Source organism: Choloepus didactylus, chromosome 8 (genome assembly GCF_015220235.1).
Source record: "Choloepus didactylus isolate mChoDid1 chromosome 8, mChoDid1.pri, whole genome shotgun sequence".
Lineage (NCBI taxonomy): Eukaryota > Metazoa > Chordata > Mammalia > Pilosa > Megalonychidae > Choloepus > Choloepus didactylus.
The window spans coordinates 137,220,412-137,238,848 of NC_051314.1; the positions used below are offsets into that span (position 1 = coordinate 137,220,412).

The 18,437-nt window shown below is 34.4% G+C and overlaps 1 protein-coding gene across 1 annotated transcript in view; it reads right to left on the minus strand.

Annotated features, from left to right (window-relative positions):
• Positions 1–313: 313 nt before the first annotated feature.
• KIN (Kin17 DNA and RNA binding protein) overlaps positions 314–18,437 on the minus strand; it is a 28,690-nt gene continuing 10,566 nt past the window's right edge. Inside the window, exons 6-13 of the mRNA XM_037847797.1 lie at positions 15,886–15,934; positions 14,938–14,995; positions 11,732–11,861; positions 9,862–9,912; positions 6,955–7,023; positions 6,054–6,153; positions 4,501–4,601; positions 314–1,130 (exon numbers count right to left, since the gene is read on the minus strand). Coding sequence (XP_037703725.1) covers positions 1,068–1,130; positions 4,501–4,601; positions 6,054–6,153; positions 6,955–7,023; positions 9,862–9,912; positions 11,732–11,861; positions 14,938–14,995; positions 15,886–15,934 — 621 coding nt within the window. The 3' untranslated portion in view covers positions 314–1,067. The remainder of the gene's footprint in view (positions 1,131–4,500; positions 4,602–6,053; positions 6,154–6,954; positions 7,024–9,861; positions 9,913–11,731; positions 11,862–14,937; positions 14,996–15,885; positions 15,935–18,437) is intronic.

Genomic DNA, 18,437 nt, shown 5'->3' on the forward strand with positions numbered 1-18,437 from the left:
TCCAGTGAAGGTACCCGAGTGTTGATGACTTACCTTGGACACTTTATGGTCTTAAGACTGTAACTTTGTAACCAAATAAACCCCCTTTATAAAAGCCGATCCATTTCAGGTGTTTTGCATTCTGGCAGCATTAGCAAACTAGAACACCATATGACTCAGCAATTTGACTCCTAGGTCTATCACCAAGAGAACTGAAAGCATGTGCCCATGCAAAAACTTGTATGCTAATGGTTATAAGCAGCAGTATTCATAACAGCCAAGAAAAAACCCAAATGACCATCAACCAAGGAATAAATTAGAAAAATGTGGCACATACATACAGTGGAATATTATTCAATTGTAAAAACGAATGAAGTTCTGACACATGATACAATATGGAGAACCCTGAAGACATTATGCTAATATAAGCAGTAAGTCATCAAAGGCCACACATTGAGTGATTCCTTTTACAGAACAGGCAGATCCAGAGACAAAGATAAGGTTGGTTGTTAGGGGCTGGGGAGAGAAGCACCATGGGAATGACTGCTAATGGGTACAAGATTTCTTTTGGGGTGATGAAAATGTTCTAAAAATAGATAGTGGTGATGGTTGTACAACTCTGTGAATATATTAAAATCCCCACTGAATAGTAAACTTTAAATGAGTGAACCGTACGATATGTAAATTATATCTCAATAAAAGCTGTTATTATATTTACAGTTCAAATTTACTCCTGAAAATATGTTTTGAGTATTTTCTCCAATTGAAGAATTTCCTCCAATTATATGATTCTAATTTGTCTTGTATAAAACACTTTACAACAACGTTCTTTAAATAAAGATTTTAAAAACCTCAGGGAAATATTACAAAAAAACAAAAGCAAGAACAAAATTACAGAATTCTGATACTTCATAAGACATAATTACAGTTCTATGTAAGCTTAGCTAAACAATTATACAGCACTATTTAAATAAATCTATTCGTTTTATACAAAAGAAACACCCTAACACAGTAGAGTCTGATAATGCCTTAGAGAACACCAATTTGATGCTTTGGAATTTTAATGTGTTGTTAACAAATTTTCAAACTCAGGCAAGTTTAGAAATGTCTTCATACTGAATTCCTTCAACTCTGCGTCCTTTTAAAGGGCCCTGCAAATTAAAAGAATAATTTTGTAAAAGGTTAAAAACATATCTGTACTTAAAAAGATACAAAATGACACCACCCTTATAGATACAAATTTACATTTTCTATCTCCTTAAAATACTGTTAAAGTAGCTAAAGTTTCTATACTTCACAGACATGCTAAAAACAATCTACATGCTCTTTTTCACTCTAATTATTATTCTTGTTATTTTTGTGTGTGTGCTAATGAAGGTGTCAGGGATTGATTTAGGTGATGAATGTACAACTATGTAATGGTACTGTAAACAATCGAAAGTACAATTTGTTTTGTATGACTGCGTGGTATGTGAATATATCTCAATAAAATGATGATTTAAAAAAAAAAAATAAAAAAAAAAATAAAAACAATCTACAGCATTATCATTAAGAACTATCATAATTTCTTCTTTAATACTTAAAATAATTTGGAAACACTGTATTAATAGACTGTGGCAGAGACTGGCCGTTCTATGTCTCTGCCGCTCCCTTCAGTGTGGCCATAAGACAGAGCTTGGCCAGTGGAAGAGAACAGAAGGGACAGGTGCCACTTCCAGGCCTGGCCATAATACCCTCCACACAGTCTGCCGTACTCTCTCCCCTTTGCCTGCTGATGCACAAAACCATAGCAGCCACAGAAGCCACTGGTTGAAGATGGTAGAGTCACAAGTTGGAAAAATTCTGGGTCCACAAATCACCACTTAGAAAAGAGATGCTCCCTAATCAAGAACACCCATTTTGGACTTTTCAAATGGGATGTTAACTTCTATCACGTTCGTGCCATTATCAATTTCAGCATCTTCTTTTTTACAGCAAATACCATTATTTTAAGTCATACAGATGTTCATACTTAAACATTAATTTGCCTGGGTTACTTAGCTGTGATAGTGAGGTTGTTCTATATTATAGAAAATGAGTCCAACTTTCAATATATTCTCTTCTTCCTTCCATATCCAACAAAGAAGGGAAAGGGGAAAACTTGACTAATAAGAGATATTGGCATTGGGAAGAAATGCCAGTTTCTAAAAGCTGTTACGCTCTAGGAACACAGAGGTAAGAATATGGGCTCTAGAGCCAGACTGCCCAGGTTCAAATCCCACTCACAGCAGGGGTCTAAACCTTGTCTGCCTCAGTTTCCTAAATCTCTCTGTGCCCCAGGATCTCTTAGTAGGGATAATAATAGTACCTATATCATTGGGTTGTTGGGAGGAATAAATGAGTTAATACACATAAAGTACTTAGAATAATACCTGGAACAAAATATGAGTATGAGCTCCATGATTTTTAACTCTTATTATTATTAAATCTTCTGTTTAAAATTTGAAACCCTTACAATATGTAAGATGATGATGGTGATGACAATGACCATAACGATGACTCTAACCCTGGACTGGAACTATTGGTATTTTTTTTACTGAGAATCATTCTTTCTCTTAAAAATCCTTTTAAAAATGTCATTCTTTTTAATATATAATAATGATCTTATTTAAAGGAAATAAGCTCTCCAATAAAGCATGACCCACATTGAATTTTTCATAACCCTATTTAAAGGTCTATGGTCAATTCCACTTTTATGATAAGAACTATAAATCTGGGGAATAAGACAGGAGCCAGAGATTTGGGTTATTAGGCAAACAGATAAAAAGCTGACAGTGTTTTAAAATAGCTTATTAGTATAAAAAAATCTTTTTAATAAATATGTAAATTTCAAATATTATATCTGACATTAAAATATAAGATTTCATAAATGACATAAAATAGCAGAAGAAACCACTTGAAAAGTTCATGTGTTTTGAAGCAATGACTCGAGGAAAATATGAGGACAAATGGGACAGACAGACACATGTACATAAGAATACATTATTTTTTATGGGGACAGGCCGCAAAAAAAAGAGAGGAAAAAAACAACAAAAATTAGCAGGTGGGCTGCTTCTTCCAAAAGTACATGCTGCTATGCAATCAATCAGAAAGGCTTTTTATGTGGATTTGCTCTTAAGGTCTACCTCAGTGCAGCTCTGTAAGCAATTAAAGCATTAGAAAGAAAGATGAAACTGTGGGTTTTACAAGGAGGGATGTAAGAAATTAGCTCTTAATGAAAATCTGCTAAACTGCAAACCGAAGATACCTCAACTGAACTAAGAGTATCTTCAAAAGTAATTAGCTGTTTTGTTCTTTCCTTAGATGAAAACATGAAGCGACATCTAAGTTTGATAGTGTTAAGAACTTAAAAAGTGAAGGCTAATCAATCTGTCAAGCAAATAAGGGATTTTTCCATGACTTTACATTGATATGTGCTAGAGAAAAAAAATCTATTGAGTTTTTAAAAAAATGATAAATTCCTCACCGCCAGATCCAATTTCCTTTTCCTCTTATTTCCGTGTGTAATAAGCTGATGTTAGTAACAGTTGTTGGGTTAATACTGTCAGATTTAGGGGGGAAATGCTCAATTTATTTAAATCTGAATTCCCTCAAGTAAGGCTCTAAATGGTTTTTCCAGACAACCGTCCTGAGACACATTTTCTAAAACAGGTTCATGGATGGGTTGAGGGGGCCTCTGAACTCCCTAAGAAAGCACATAAAATTTGGCAATTAAGTGCAATATTTTGTAGAAAGTCCAAATTTTTCCCAGACTCTCTAAGAGAGACATAATGTAGAAAGATAATGTAGTATTTTAGAGTTCTAGAACAAATAAGGCAATTGGGAGAAGTTAAGTTTCTTATCTTTCCTTCTGAAGACATCCTAGGCCTCACCTGACCTCACTCAGATCTGTCAGAAACCATCAGTTTTAAGTCAATAAACAATTTCACTTATATGTCAAAGATCCCTAAATTAATTACTTTATTGATCTCTGTCACTTAAAAATCCTATGAAAGAAGGTGGAACATTTACAAAAAAAGTACTGAACTCCATAGCTCTTTCTCCCACTTTTTTTTACTATGTCAAACTGAGTTTTATACTAGAAATGTGAAAAAAAAACATCAGGATATAAAACTTTCAGGATATAAAGCTTAACATATTATATACAATTTTATAAAATAAAAAAGACTTGGAAAATAGAGAGACAAAAATATTAATGGGAATTTTCACTGGGCTGGGAGATGATGGGTAAAAATTAAAATCATTCCTATTAAACTGTATTTTTCAGGTTTTATACAACAAGCATGCATTTCTTTGGTAATGAGAAAAAAAAATTGTTTTAGCAATAGTAGTCATTGGAGAAAATAAGTTTACAGATTTCTAAATAAGAGAAAAGATGAACCAAAAACCTAACTCTAAAATAAAACAAAGACCAAGCCAATGAAAAGGAAAAAAACAGCATATCTTTAAAGCACTTTGAAATGTCTTTGTGTAAATACTCACAGTTTCAATGACTATAGTAGCTGAAAAAGTCTTCTCATTGATGGATACTAGAGTACCTTCATTTCCTCTGTAGCCCCCATTTAGAACTAGAATTCTTTTTCCTACAATAAAAAATAATATAAAACTTAATGCAAAGGAAATGTCTACTTTTTCTTCCACCTTGTTACAGAAAAATACAGTTACACTAAATGAATACAACAAAAAATAAAACCCTTCTCTGAGAAGTTCATCATCATTTAAAAACTGTAATACTCTAAAGCATTGCTTGTAGATGTTTGGATTACTATAACACTAAAAGCCTCCTCATTTATTGCATTTGTTTATTAAAGGTAGATGTTTTAATTTTAGATTGCAAAGGGTCTTAAGTACTTGAAGGAAATGCTCAGAGTCCAGAAATTATCAGAAGTAGTTTAGGTTACTTTCATCTTGTCTCTTTAAAATTTGTAAGATGGTTTTGCAGCTTCATAAAAAATTTTAAAATATACCCACCCTCTGATCAAGATAAGAAATCATGCCCATATAAAGACTTGTACATGAATGTTCACAGTGGCTTTATTTATAATAGCCAAAAACTGTAAACAACCCAAATGTCCCCCAAAAGGTGGTTGGATAAACAAATTGTGGTATAGCCATATAATGCAATACTACTCAGCAATAAAAAGAATGCTATTGATACACCTGACAACATGGATGAATACAAAATAATCATGCTTAGTGAAAGACACCAGACAAAAAAAAAGCAGGGCACACTGAATGATTTCATTTATATAAAATTCTAGAAAATACAAACTAATCTATAGTGACAGAAAGCAGAATGGTTACCTGGGGACAGGAGAGACAGGAGACAGGTGGGGAAAGACTATAAAGGGAAATGATTGGAGTGATGATTTCATGGGAGTATTCACATGGAAAAACAGAAAACTGTATATTTCATACACGTGCAGTTTATTGCATATCCATTATAATTCAATGACGCATAAAAAATGTTTAAATCAACAAGATGAGTTTTATTTTTGGGCGGAGAAAGTGTGAGGATGGGGAAAATACTAAAGGATATTATAAGCATAAGCTTTAGAGACTTACACTGTCACTGCACCAGCAATAATGCCGATGAATATTTTGGGTCAGAGACAATACCCCAACCAAGACAGTGTATGTACTTGGAGATGTATGAGGAAAGTACCAAAATTGGTAAAGAAGATTAAGGGGAAAAATACAAAATAACACAGACTTTTACATTACTGTCTCAGGTAACTAAAGCAAATATATTAACCTCAATATGACTGATTTTGTCCATACATCTGTGCTTTGCTTCAGTAAAAAAAAATGTATTCTAAGAAGGGAAAATACTTCATGCCACAAAACAGCTTTATAAGAGGGCAGGCTAGTCAGCTACTGAGTTACCTGAAGTCAAACAGGGATCAGTGACACCGGCAATTACAAGACAAAACTTCTATCCATAACATCAAGTAATACCAAGAAAACTATAGCTTTAAGAATGATTCAATTCATGTTGATGATATATACGTTAAAAGGTGGGCAAAAAGATTTACCTGGTGCTGGTATTACTGTTTCTAAATGAGTCTGGTCAAGTTTCAGCTTGTCTCCAGAATCAATCATCTTTACAACAGCCGTATATTTATCAATTACTTCCTGTCATACAAAAATATAACAGGAGAAAGATATGAACAAAAGTTTAAAAGGACTGAAGAAAGATATGAACTAAAGTTTAAAAGGACAGAAATAAATAGAATGAAAACAAATGAAACTCCAATCAAAAGATAAGAGTCAACTCCTGAAAGCTGCACTATTTCCTGAATTCCATATATAATTTCTCAGTCTATGGTTCTCAAAGAGGAACTGAATTCAAAGCTTAGTCAAGGTTTTCTTCTGGAAAGAACAAAACACTGATGATCTTAGAATAAGACTTTAAGAAATACACAGAGACAGGGATAATTCTGCTTAGTTTAAAGTACAATAAAAGGGCAATTCATGCATGCACAAGGCGGTGTGTTAGAATGAAGCTGTATTTAGGAAAAACAAAAGGATGTAAAGGACTGTGGTACTGACAGATTTAAAAATCCTAGGGCAGCCAAAAGACAGTCTGTCAGGCAAAACACAAGAAAGACCTCAGTGAAACACTGGGGGCGTAATTACTATCAAGGCATACACACAGTTCGCTTTTCAAGAGGTGACAGTAGACTGTCGGGCATACTGAAGGAAAGAGGCCAAGGTTAAGTATAAACTAAGCTTGGAAATGAAATGTTTCTCCATCAACTCTGAATTCAGCTGTAGCCTTTTATGGAACCATCAAGAGCATGAGCTTTACTATTCTGGCTACTAGGACTTGATTTCTAAGGAAAATCAAAATAGCTTAACAGCTTCCCTCAGTCACCCACAGGCTTTTTTTTTTTTTTTTCCCTACAAATTCTATTCACAGCTTCATGATCTTACCTTAACAATACACTTTTTCTTATGATATTTCTCTCCAAGTTTTTTGGTCACAATTTTCACAATAATTTCCTAAAAAATAACAAAAAATGAAGATAAAAGGAAAAAAATAATCTTTTCCATTTTACTCCCTCATTTTAAATCACGTTCACCAAAAGTCATAGTAAGATGAAACTGCTCTGCAATATAAGAAATTATGGGGTTTTAAGCCTTTCCAACAATGATAAAACATTTCCACTGTAATCTTTTATTCCTTCTTTCTCTTCTTATGTTCAACATGGTTACCAAGAGGAAAATAATAAATACAATGGCTGCTTTCCACAGTACAACTTTTTTGAAACTTATAATTCTTAGCTATAAAACTCAACTCTATTTATTCACATCTTTCATAGATAGCTTCTTTCTTTCTCTCCATTCAAGGAAGTGAAAAGTACCAAAGATATTATACTGTTGGTATTCACTGTTGATAAAAACTCAGATCACAAGAGTCTCACTAGGAAATCACAAGGAACTGAAGCCTTTGAGCTTAGGCATGACATTTTTCAATGTTATTTTCTTGTTAAGATGCTTTTTATTTTTAATACAGACAGAATTCCTCTAGATTAGCTCTAGCTAAAAGTATCTTTCTTTTGAGTATCTAATTCTCAAATGGGAAAGAAATCAAATCTGGGCTTGTTTCATATTAATGAGTTTTTAGTTAGTTTCTTTATCGTTGTTTTCCTGATTTGGATAAGCTTTCTAAAGGCTGATAATGAAAATTAAATTGCTTGATTTATTGCTATAGTTGTTGCAGTGATACTGTATTTGATATTTCAGAGCGACTATAAGAAAGAGGTACAAGATGGTCACAAGTACTTCATTAAGCCATGTTAAAAATCATATTAAAAAAAATTTAGTAAGGACTTTGAGGGGTGGATACTTAAGAGTACAAAGACATCTTCAAGAAAAGACTTAGCTTTCTTATTCTTAAGCCTCTACTCTAAAAGACTTTCTAAATGAAACCAATTAATGCCAAAACAGCATTTCTGATTTAGCCAGAGTTTTTCTGGGTTAAATTTCTCAAAGGCCCTCATGGGTTCACATGCTGGTAATGCCAAGACAACTGATTACATCATGGTACTTACTAACCCTTGCCCACCATACATGCACTCAAGATATATATTTTCTGATTTTAAAAAATAAAGCCCTACAAGCTACCTTGGTGGACTGCTGGTTGTTTTAACAAACATATTGCCCACCTCAAAACAAGAGACATGCAAAGCTGTTGGGGCACTGTTAACGGATCCTCATTTTTAATATAACACTCTGGGGAACTACTAAAAAGTTGGAATATTTTACTACATGAGAAAAATATTGGATAGAAAATTAAATTTAATTGAAAATACTGTCATTGGAAAGAAAATTTGGGGACTAATTAAAACTTGGAAAGTTTTTGCTTTAATTTTTTGGTTGTTGCTGTTGCTTTTTGTATGTTTTCTTTTTCCTTTAAAACAATGATTTTTAATTAGGAATCACTTGGATGCTTAGTGAAAATAAGCATTTCACCCGAGGAGACTGGACTGGAGTATAGCAAAACATATGTGTTTTGAAAAAAAAATGTCTCCAACAAATTTTGAAGTACCTTCCGGTTAAGAACTCCTGCTTTAAGCCAAATTCAGGGTTACATTTTCATAAATAATATATTAAACTATTAATATTCAAATTCTGGCTACTCTAACAGGGAAAACAAAGCACAAACCACTAAATAATTCATAGATGGCTTCTTCCCTAGAAGTCCCTTTATTTACTAATTTTATAAGAAAGAAAATTAGATTTTTCTATCCCATATCTCTCGAGTTTACAAGGACCCAAATTTCAACTCACAGATGAGAGAATCAGGCTGATTAGTGCATATCATGAGGCAGTACTGTTTAGTACTCGAGAGTACAACCCATGGAATCAGACTGCAGGGAAATATGGGCTCACTACTTACTAAATGACCTTGGGAAAAATTATCCTACTTTAGGTTTCAGTTTCCTCACCTATAAAATGGAAACAATAACAATAAAATTACCTTAAAGGATTGTTATGAGAATTAACTGAAATAATTAATATAAAGATCTTATTTTTATTTAACTCAGCAAGTATTTCCATATTAGATAACATATTTCATAATCCTTCACATCATTGTTGGTAGAAATGTTTCCCATTGTATAAGGACATAAACTAAGGCATGTAAGCTAAATTATTTTCAAGCTAGTATCAGGATGACTGAAGACTTGAATTAGAACTTTGCACTTCTTGACCTCAAAGGTTATTATTAAACTTATTTCTCAAATCAGAAAATATCTAAATGATGCATTGTTTCACCCTCCATCTTCATTAAGAAAAACTAAGGCACTCTGAAAGTTTTATGAAATCTTTACATCTCAGTAAGTTCAAAACAGAGCATCAATAAGTAACAATTTTTAAAAATATTAAACAGTAATAAATAAGCAATAAAATATAAAGTTTCCTTGAATCTGTAAAATTAAAACCTGCTTTTATCCTACAAAGTACCTAAATAGACATTCTAAGTTCAATAAGCTGGAAGCTGAAGACAAACACCTCTACATTTAATATTCTACCATTTAATACCATTTCTGAAAACACAACCCTTCATCCTATAGCAAAAACAGAAAATAATTCCAGGCTTCCAAAATATGTATATATAAGACCTTCAATTCAAGGTGTCCTTAAACAAATTTAGCTTATAAACATGAAGTGACTCTCCAGTGCAGGTGAAACCAATAATAAAAGATCAAGTAGGAAGAAAATTCATTCAAGTTATACAATTTACAAATATTTGAGAAACTTAGTTATTTATGCCAAACACTATTTTATCACTTAAACACAGATTTGGAGCTTAAGGTGCTCCAAATGCACACTTACAGGCTGTAGCCAATAGTCTGTTCTGGCAGTTCTTTTCTTTTCCTCTTCAATCTACAGAATACATAAGACATTCATAAAATTCACTGTAAAATCCTCAATTTATTTCAAATACCATTCTATTTAACAAAACAACACCATAAAAAGACCAATATTATAATTTACAGGTGCTGATAAATACAGATAAAAGTTACTTAAAACTAATTTTCGATTTTTAAGAAATCTTGAATTAAAACAAATCCAAAAATCTCTATATAATCAACACTGCAAGGCTATCTGCCAGCATATACTATCCTCTCCCTGCTTCCTCTTCTGTGACTATAATGAGCTAAAAATATGTGATATGTTCATGTGGCAAAACCATAATACTTATATACCAAAGTAGCACAGTATGGTTAGGTATAACATCTTTTGGTGATTTGAAACTGTTTAATAATCACCACAGAGCTCAAGAATGAAATTGAAGAAAAATACAACCATGAGAAATGTAAATAAAAGGGTGACCAAAAGAAAAACGTGCTGTCTGGTCACAATGACTACTTATGGGGTCTTTGGCATTCTCAACTGCCTAAAGTTAACCCTATGTACCAACTTCAGTGGAACTGAACAACATAATTCCTTGGTTAATTCCAAACCTCATTCTAAATCCTCCAATTCCAATGTGAGCAAAGAGTATTTCAAACATAGCATGTATTATAGTCAGAGCAGGTGGATCTGGCTTTCTGTTCACTTTGAATTACTTTGAATTCATGGCCTACAAGAGCCTCTGTGGTTATGCCCCTACTCCTCAATCTAATCTCGTCTTCAACCCTTCTCTCCTCCATGTTCACTATACCCCATCACAGTGGCCTTCCCTTCAGATCCTCATTCTAGCAGAGCTCTTTCCTGCTTCAGCACCTTTTCACAAGCCTCTCCCACTCTCACGCCGCCTCAGCACTTAGCACTCCGTAATCATTTATTGGTCTCCCTCACTAGAATGAAAGCTCCATGACAAACAGGAACTGTGTTTTCCTCTGTCCTGGACCTTGCACAATGTCGAGCACATAATAGTTACTCAATTAATATTTGTTGAATGATTGAGTGATAACATTCCACAGTATACTCCTCTTGCATTACATTCTAAGCTTTTTAGACTAACCTCCATTGCACAAGGACTCGGTAACAGGGAAGACTGAACAAAGAAGAGGGATAGGGAGACTAGAGAAAATGATCTTAAAGGAAGAAAAGTCAGCTTTGTTTATTTACTTATTCTTTCGCTTCTCCTGTATCTCCTCTTCTACTTATTTCATAAATTCAATGATAAAGTAAGGCTATGTGTAGAAAGGGAGAAAGGAGTATTTTAAGAATCTTCTGCAAAACTACCCTAGAGTCTCAGGTAGATTTAAAGCCTAAGTATCACCCTAATTGAGATTAAGCATAGATTTTCAGTCTTGGTAGTTTTATTAACCAACTTAGCCATCAGGATAAATAAAAAATATTTCACCACTTTCTCTTACTAGCTAGGAGGTGACAAGTGGCAGAAGCAAGAGTATGAGGTTAGATGAGGGAGATCTGCGGAAGGAGAGGATCCATGGAGAGGTCCCAATTTCAGAGGGCCACAGCAGGTGATAAAAGCTTTTATTCCTAACCTCAATTATCCCTTCTATTTGAACTCTACTGACCATAAATGCATGGAGAATTGCAATGACAGCACTTGAGGCAAGAAAATAAACCTATTTGGAGGGGGCTCCAACTCTGCATCTTCATATGGAACTGTAGCTAGACTCCAGAACCCTAAAATAGTATATTTGGCAAGCTATTTAATTTTCCTAAGGTTTGAATTATATTATTCCTCTAATCACTAAAGATTCAATAGGCAATTCACAAACTGTACCTCCATGATTTCATCAAGTGCAGATTTCTTTTTTTTCTTCTCTTTTGACTGTGCTGAACTATGAGAAGATTCTTTCCGTTTCACTGATGCTGCAGACCCCATCGTCTTCAATGCATTTGGTCCCAAAGAACTGATGGAAAGAAGAACTGTATTTGTTAACAAAACCTGTGAGCAGATAAATGCTTAATAATGTGCAAACTAACAACACAGAATAAATTTGTTACATGATAATACACAACAGATTAGTCAAAACAGTAAAGAGCATGTCTGTATCTCCTACAGGACTATAGCTACTATCATAAACATGGCAAGAACATTTAAGCTTTCCTGTCTTTAACTCCCTACTACCTTCTCACGGTTTTCAGTGAATGCCACTTTAATTAATAGAGCAGAGTAGTGGTAGAATAGCTCAGTGTCAGATGGATCAGGATTTTATTTGAGTCTAGTTCTACTATGACAATAAGTAATTAACTTCTCTAAGTATCAGTTCTTTATCCATAAATAGCCTATGCTATAACCACTCTGCTCTACTAATTATAGAAGACATAGTACTTCACTTGCACATGCCTCTCTTTATAACTAAAATAATCTTTCTCTTTATTTATTAATTCCTCAAAATCCATTCTTCACAGGGTTCTTTGATTATCCTGTCTTTCAAACCACCACAATGCTTTGTGCTATACCATATTCCACCTTGCATTACAATCACTTGTATATGTGACCTACCTCTAATCAGACTTTAATCTCTAAAAGGGGAGAAACCACATTTTCTTTTTCATGTAAAGCAGCAGTAACTACCTCATGACTCTCATGGAACAGATGCTCAATTAAAGTTTGCTGACTAAATGTATCTTACTAGATTACTTATTCATCACAAAAGATGAATATTTGCACAAAGCTACCATGGAGAAATCCATGGAGAATGGAGAGAATCTGATTACTAGAGAATACAATGGAATTATTACTTTTTTTTATTTGTGTTTGAAGATAGCATTGTAATTATTAGCAGCCAGGTTAGTTTAATAACTCATATTCAGTTTGATGTCAGCTAAAATCCTTTAATCTTTTCTATGTAGGGTATCTAAGGCCAGGATACACCCTTCATATTCTTATGGAAGTTTTCCCTTTATTTAAATTTAAGGCTTTATATGCACCTTTGTAAAATTTCACTTATTGGATTTGTTCTATCATTTAATTCCTTGAGCATCATTTTATGTTCTGATTCTATTCTTGATCATACTCACAGGTTTGTGTCTGTAAATAATATACATTGGTTTTGCACAGAGTGAAGTCCATACAGAAATAAAATAAATGTTCCTGAGATTTGAATGTACTTTGGGCTGGGAATCCACCCAGGTTAGCAATAATCCAGGCCACAATCAACCACAAAATGTCTATAGAATAGGCACTAATAATCCTAGCAAAAGAGAAGGTGGGATTAAGTGGGTATATTTGGCTCCTAGTGATACCCTTTTCCTCCTTACATGCTCACAAACTCCTTATTCTCTACCATAAAGCAGAAGGGAAAGAAAACTAGGCTATTATTTTCTAATAAAACTAGAAAACTGTCTTAGTTACTGGAAGTGGATCCCAGTGCTATTAAGGGAGATGGAGAGGCCTAAAGGGAAACAGAAATGGGAATTAAGTAATCTTTCTTCAAGCAGTGGGGAAGCAATGCTTTTTTTGTGTACCTCAACATAGTCTAAAATGTCCCTTTTTGATATCTAGATCATTTAATTCATTCTGATTTTCAGATAAACTAAGAAATAAATCAACATATTATTATAGATAACTGGAACAGACAGCACTTGGTCAAATAAAACTAATAGTTTTATTGACAATATAGGAAGGCTTGCCACAGGAGTGATCAATCTGGGAGCCCCTGGAACCAGTCTTAAAACTCATTTGTACCTGGGAGAAACAAATAATAAAGGAGAGTGGAAGAAATATGTAAGAATGTAAAATGATAAAGCAAGTGTGCTATGATATATTCAAGTCTGTCTTCCAGGTCATATCACACCAAAATTAGAAAACTACTCTTTCCAAATGTAAACATATGTAGAACCCAATTGACCAATTTCTTGATGGCATCTAATGAAGGTGCTAATTTTGAAATATTCTTTTGATCAAAGTTTAGACACTAGGCTAGTCAATTTGAAGCAGTTACATATTGCTGCCTCAGCCTCCAATTCTCCTAAGCTCTTCTTTAGTCATGCAATTAAGCACTGGCCTCTAACCTAAACAAAAATGCTGGGCTGAGTTTATGATAAACATGCAAAATACTAAGTCAAATAGAAAATATCACCCAGCTTAGTGCTAAATTCCAGTAAATACTGGTACCAGTATCATGTCTCATTCATCTTTTTTAACCTCCATAACATAACTGCATGTATCACACACTGCAAATGGTCAGTAAATATTTGGTGAAAGAATATATAAGAAAGCAAGAAAAGAACAATTCACTATGAAAAGTGAATTGAACTATCTGACCACAAGCTATATGAGGGGTTGGCAAACTACAGTCTACAGGCCAAATCAAGTCCAATGTCTGTACTGTAAATATGATTTTACTGGAACACGGCCATGCTCATTCGTTTATGTATCGTCCTTTCTCTCACTACAAGAGCAGTGTTGAATGGTTGCAAAAAGACTAAATAGCCAGCAAAGCCTAAAATATTTACTATCTGGTTCTTTTTAGAAAAAGTTTGTCAATCCCCACTTTATACTTTACAACTGAGAGGAGAAGGAAATGGCTATCTTTAATTGAGTACTTACTAGTGCTTTTACACCATACTAGATGTGAAGAACACAAGTAATCGACTTAGTCTCTATTCTCAGAAAATCATAATACAAGCAAGGAAAAGAAAAGATGAACTCTGTAGCTAAGATTTAGACTGAAATAAGTGCTGTAACAGAAGAAGCAACAGAATTACAGTTGCACAAAAGGAACCATTAAATGGAGAATTCCTGGACAACAAAAGTTTATCCATGTGAAGCATTTAATCAAAATGAGCCTTTCCTCAAAGACAGAGCCATGTCATTACAGGCAAAAAAAGAAAAGAACATCTGCTAACATACAACAACTACTACCGAAAACCAAAGAAGAAAATTGCAACCAAAAAAGAATGGCTGACAACACTGCTCTTTCGAGTAACCAACATTTCAAAAAGTCCTAACATTTTAAGGTAACTGTAAAAGTTGCTCACCTTGATTTGGAAGATGCTGCCGCTGAACTGCATGCTCCTTTATTCAAGTTAAATGTAACTGGAAGAAGGAATTGTTATTTCATATAAATTTCAGGAAAATTATAACAAAAGTTATCAAAGTTACCACAATATAGTCACATAAAAGTTTATGGACATTTCTAGTAAATGAGAGCTTAAATGCTCCTATTCAGAGATGATAAATTCTGTATAAAACGTACTAGTGATGCTCGTGGAGCTGGAAAGGACCTTACATTCTCTAGCTGCAGCAGAGGCACTGATGGCTTCCTCACACCATTCCCCCACTTCTCCTTTGCTAACAGCGCTCCAGGTTTGTTTAGCTGTCCACACCTCTCACATTTGGGTCAGGGGAGAGAATATCATCTTCAGTTCTGGGGTAAATTCTGAGTGTCTAAACCAATCAAAATGATCCCATGCCCCTGTTCAGTGATTATTTTTGAGGTAGACATCTTATGCAATTCTGGCCCATGACATTCAAAAGGAGTCTGTTGGTGGTGGGAGAGCTTTCTAGTAAAACTTCCCTTGCTCTCAAGGGGGCCCCAGAAGAGATCCTCTGAGCAATGCTGGAAGTGCTGGCAGCCATCCTGTGTCCAAGAGGGGAGGTAGCCTGAAGGCAAAGCCACACACAGTGGTGGGAAAAACTTAGTCCTAGATGACACTGCTGAGCTGCTCATGGGCCACCTGGAACCTCTGGGATTCTTGTTATAGCAAGGTATTAGATATCCTTATTGTTGAGGCTGATTTTAGTCAGTTTTGTTACTTGTAACTGAAGGCATCCCATCCACTTCATTAGCATTACCTTTTGATTTTAGAGATGAGAAGAATGAGACCCAGAAGATTAAATGTCTTACTTCCAGACATGTTGCTAGTTTTTGGCAGAGCCGAAACAAAAGCATCCATATTAAAATTAATTAATAAATAAAAAATTACCTTTTTCTTCATCATTTTCTCTACTTAATTCTGTAAAAATGGGGGCCTCCTAAAAAAAAATAATAGGTTTCAAGGTTTTTGTTCACAGTGCATTTACTATCAATAGTCAACAGCCCTAAATTACAACTTGCTACCTATGTCACAAGGCTGCTGTAAGATCAACTCTAAAATGATTAAGATCCTAAATAAGAATTATATACAATGCAAATATTCTCCAATTAAGAATTATTCTAAAGGGAAAAAAAGTAGCTTCTCTGGACCAAACTGCAGAAGTTCACCTATATTTCTATTATTACTACAATTTAAACAGGAAAACAACAAAAAGTAAAGCAGAAAAAACTGTAGGAACATAGATTGAAGGTTATTTGAGAAAGTAAACCCTTTTAACATTGTGGGATAATTTTAATATAATGATTAAACACTGAAGACTAAAAGCAAACAAAACTGCATATAAAATCCCAACCCTGCTACTTATTAGCCATGTGACCTTTGTCAGTCTCATCATCTCCCTTAAGCGTCCATTTTAAAAATAGGGAAATGTACATACTTAAGGTTGTTATAAGGGTTAAATATGATAATATATAGCAAATCCTTAGCATAGTACCTGCCATAGTAATATTTCAGTAAATGGTAATTGTTTCTACTACTAATTAAAGCTATTCGTCAGATATAGCAAACATACTCTTCTTAGGCAATGTCCTATACAGAATTTCACAAAGAAAGGCAAAAGAACATAATCTTACTTTTAAAATAATTGATACATTTAAATATAGAAAGAGGAAGCACTAATCAGTAGGATTTTCACCTGCCTTTAGGGTGAAGATACTATTTATACCCGAAAAGTATAAAATAACTTGTAGGTTTTGGCAGTATTAAGCTAAAATGTCATGAAACAATAATGTTATTCCAAAAAGTAAACTCTTTTTCTCTATACAAACTGATGCGATCTTTCTTATTTCTACAGTAGGAAATTATAATTTTTCCTCTACAGAAAACAGATTTTTAAATTTTAAAAAAGGAGAAAAAAAATTCAAGAATATAAAGGTTTCAATCTTAAGTAGGAGTTTAAATAATTTTATAAAATCTCTTAAAGATTTTAAGCATATGTATATTAATGTGAGTAATATCATAATACACAAACACATAATACATTCACTTCTTTGAGAAGACCAATTAACATTTTACAAAAGTTCATCCACAGACAGGTCCTTACCTATGTCTTAAGTATTATCGCCTGCTATTTCCTGCATCATTCTTTTTTTTTTTTTTTTTTAAATCTTCATTTTATTGAGATATATTCATATACCACGCAGTCATACAAAACAAATCATACTTTCGATTGTTCACAGTACCATTACATAGTTGTACATTCATCACCCAAATCAATCCCTGACACCTTCATTAGCACACACACAAGAATAACAAGAATAATAATTAGAGTGAAAAAGAGCAATTGAAGTAAAAAAGAACACTGGGTACCTTTGTCTGTTTGTTTCCTTCCCCTATTTTTCTACTCATCCATCCATAAACTAGACAAAGTGGAGTATGGTCCTTATGGCTTTCCCAATCCCCTTGTCACCCCTCATAAGCTACATTTTTATACAACTGTCTTCGAGATTCATGGGTTCTGGGTTGTAGTTTGATAGTTTCAGGTATCCACCACCAGCTACCCCAATTCTTTAGAACCTAAAAAGGGTTGTCTAAAGTGTGCGTAAGAGTGCCCACCAGAGTGACCTCTCGGCTCCTTTTGGATTCTCTCTGCCACTGAAGCTTATTTCATTTCCTTTCACATCCCCCTTTTGGTCAAGAAGATGTTCTCCGTCCCACGATGCCGGGTCTACATTCCTCCCCGGGAGTCATATTCCACGTTGCCAGGGAGATTCACTCCCCTGGGTGTCTGATCCCACGTAGGGGGGAGGGCAGTGATTTCACCTTTCAAGTTGGCTTAGCTAGAGAGACAGGGCCACATCTGAGCAACAAAGAGGCATTCGGGAAGAGGCTCTTAGGCACAACCATAGGGAGGCCTAGCCTCTCCTTTGCAGCAACCGTCTTCCCAATGGTAAAATCTGTGGTAGAGGGCTGAACCCATCAAACCACCAGTCCCCTATGTCTGTGGTCATGTTAGCAACCATGGAGGTGGGGTAGGCGAATACCCCTGCATTCTCCACAGGCTCCTCAAGGGGGCACTACATCTTTTTTTTTTCCTTGTTTTTTTTTTTTTTTTAATTTCCCTTCTTTTTTAAATCAACTGTATGAAAAAAAGTTAAAAAGAAAACAAACATACAATAAAAGAACATTTCAAAGAGACCATAACAAGGGACTAAGAAAAAGACAACTAACCTAAGATAACTGCTTAACTTCCAACATGTTCCTACTTTACCCCAAGAAAGTTACCTAATATAGCAACATTTCTGTGAACTTGCTCCTATTATATCCATCAGAAATTCACAGACCATAGTCATTCCTGGGCATCCCCAGAACGTTAAATAGCTTATCTGTTCTTCTTGGATTATTGTTCCCCCTTCCTTAATTGCTCTCTATTTCCTGCATCA